The following is a 958-nucleotide window of genomic DNA, read 5'->3' on the forward strand; positions in this document are numbered from 1 at the left end:
GGTGGGTTTGATGTAGGGGTGGGCTTAGGATGGGCTTGGAGTAGGGTTGGACTTGGAGTAGGGCAGGGGTTGGAGTAGGAGAGGGCTTGGACTTGAGGTTGAGGAGGGTTTGATGTAGGGGTGGGCTTGGAGTAGGGATGGGCTTGGAGTAGGGATGGGCTTGGAGTAGGGATGGGCTTGGAGTAGGGATGGGCTTGATGTAGGGGTGGGCTTGGAGTAGGGCTGGTTTTTGGATTAGGGGTGGACTTGGGGTTGGGCTTGGAACAGAGTAGGGTTTGATACGGGCTTGGAGTAGAGTCAGGGTTGGGTGCTCCCCCCAAACTGCCGCTGTGCCCCCCCAGCTGGTGAGACGGAGGAGGAGATCCTGCGGGTGGACATGCTGGAGAACCAGGTCATGGACTTCCGCATGAGCCTGGTCATGGTCTGCTACAACCCCGACTTCGTGAGTGGCCTCGTGGGCAGGGCCCTCCCTGGGCTGCATCAGGGACACCCCACGTGGAGAAAGTCCCCTGGGTTGGGGTGTGGGGGACACAGCAGGGTCCCCATCCTCACCCTGCCATGTCCTGCAGGAGAAGCTGAAGCCGGGCTACCTGGAGCAGCTGCCGGGCAAGCTGAAACTCTTCTCCAACTTCTTGGGGGACAGAAAGTGGTTTGCAGGGGAGAAGGTAGAATGAGGATCCCACTGGTGGGGGCTGTGGAGGGTTTTTTTTGTCCCCAGGGTGGGGTTCCTCACTGTGTCTCCTCCTGTCCCAGCTCACTTTCGTGGACTTTTTGATGTTCGACGTGCTGGACCAGAACCGCATCTTCGAGCCCAAGTGCCTGGAGCCTTTCAAGAACCTCAAGGACTTCATGGAACGTTTTGGGGTGAGCTGAGCAGCACCCAACCCCCCTGGAGGGAAGGAGCAGGGGTGGGGGGGTTGCCCTGGTGGCTCAGGTTCCTCAGCCTCTCCTTGTGTCC

General features: G+C 59.6%; 1 protein-coding gene across 1 annotated transcript; it reads left to right on the forward strand.

Annotated features, from left to right (window-relative positions):
- Positions 1–341: 341 nt before the first annotated feature.
- Positions 342–873, forward strand: LOC104387857 (glutathione S-transferase Mu 1-like; the record flags this gene model as incomplete). Its single annotated transcript, XM_009996650.1, has 3 exons — positions 342–442; positions 570–665; positions 754–873. Coding segments are annotated over 3 exons (317 nt in total), but the record flags the coding sequence as incomplete, so codon positions are not given.
- Between the last annotated feature and the right edge of the window lie 85 nt (positions 874–958).

This window comes from Chaetura pelagica, unplaced genomic scaffold (assembly GCF_000747805.2).
Source record: "Chaetura pelagica isolate M959 unplaced genomic scaffold, ChaPel_1.0 scaffold2444, whole genome shotgun sequence".
NCBI classification, from domain to species: domain Eukaryota; kingdom Metazoa; phylum Chordata; class Aves; order Apodiformes; family Apodidae; genus Chaetura; species Chaetura pelagica.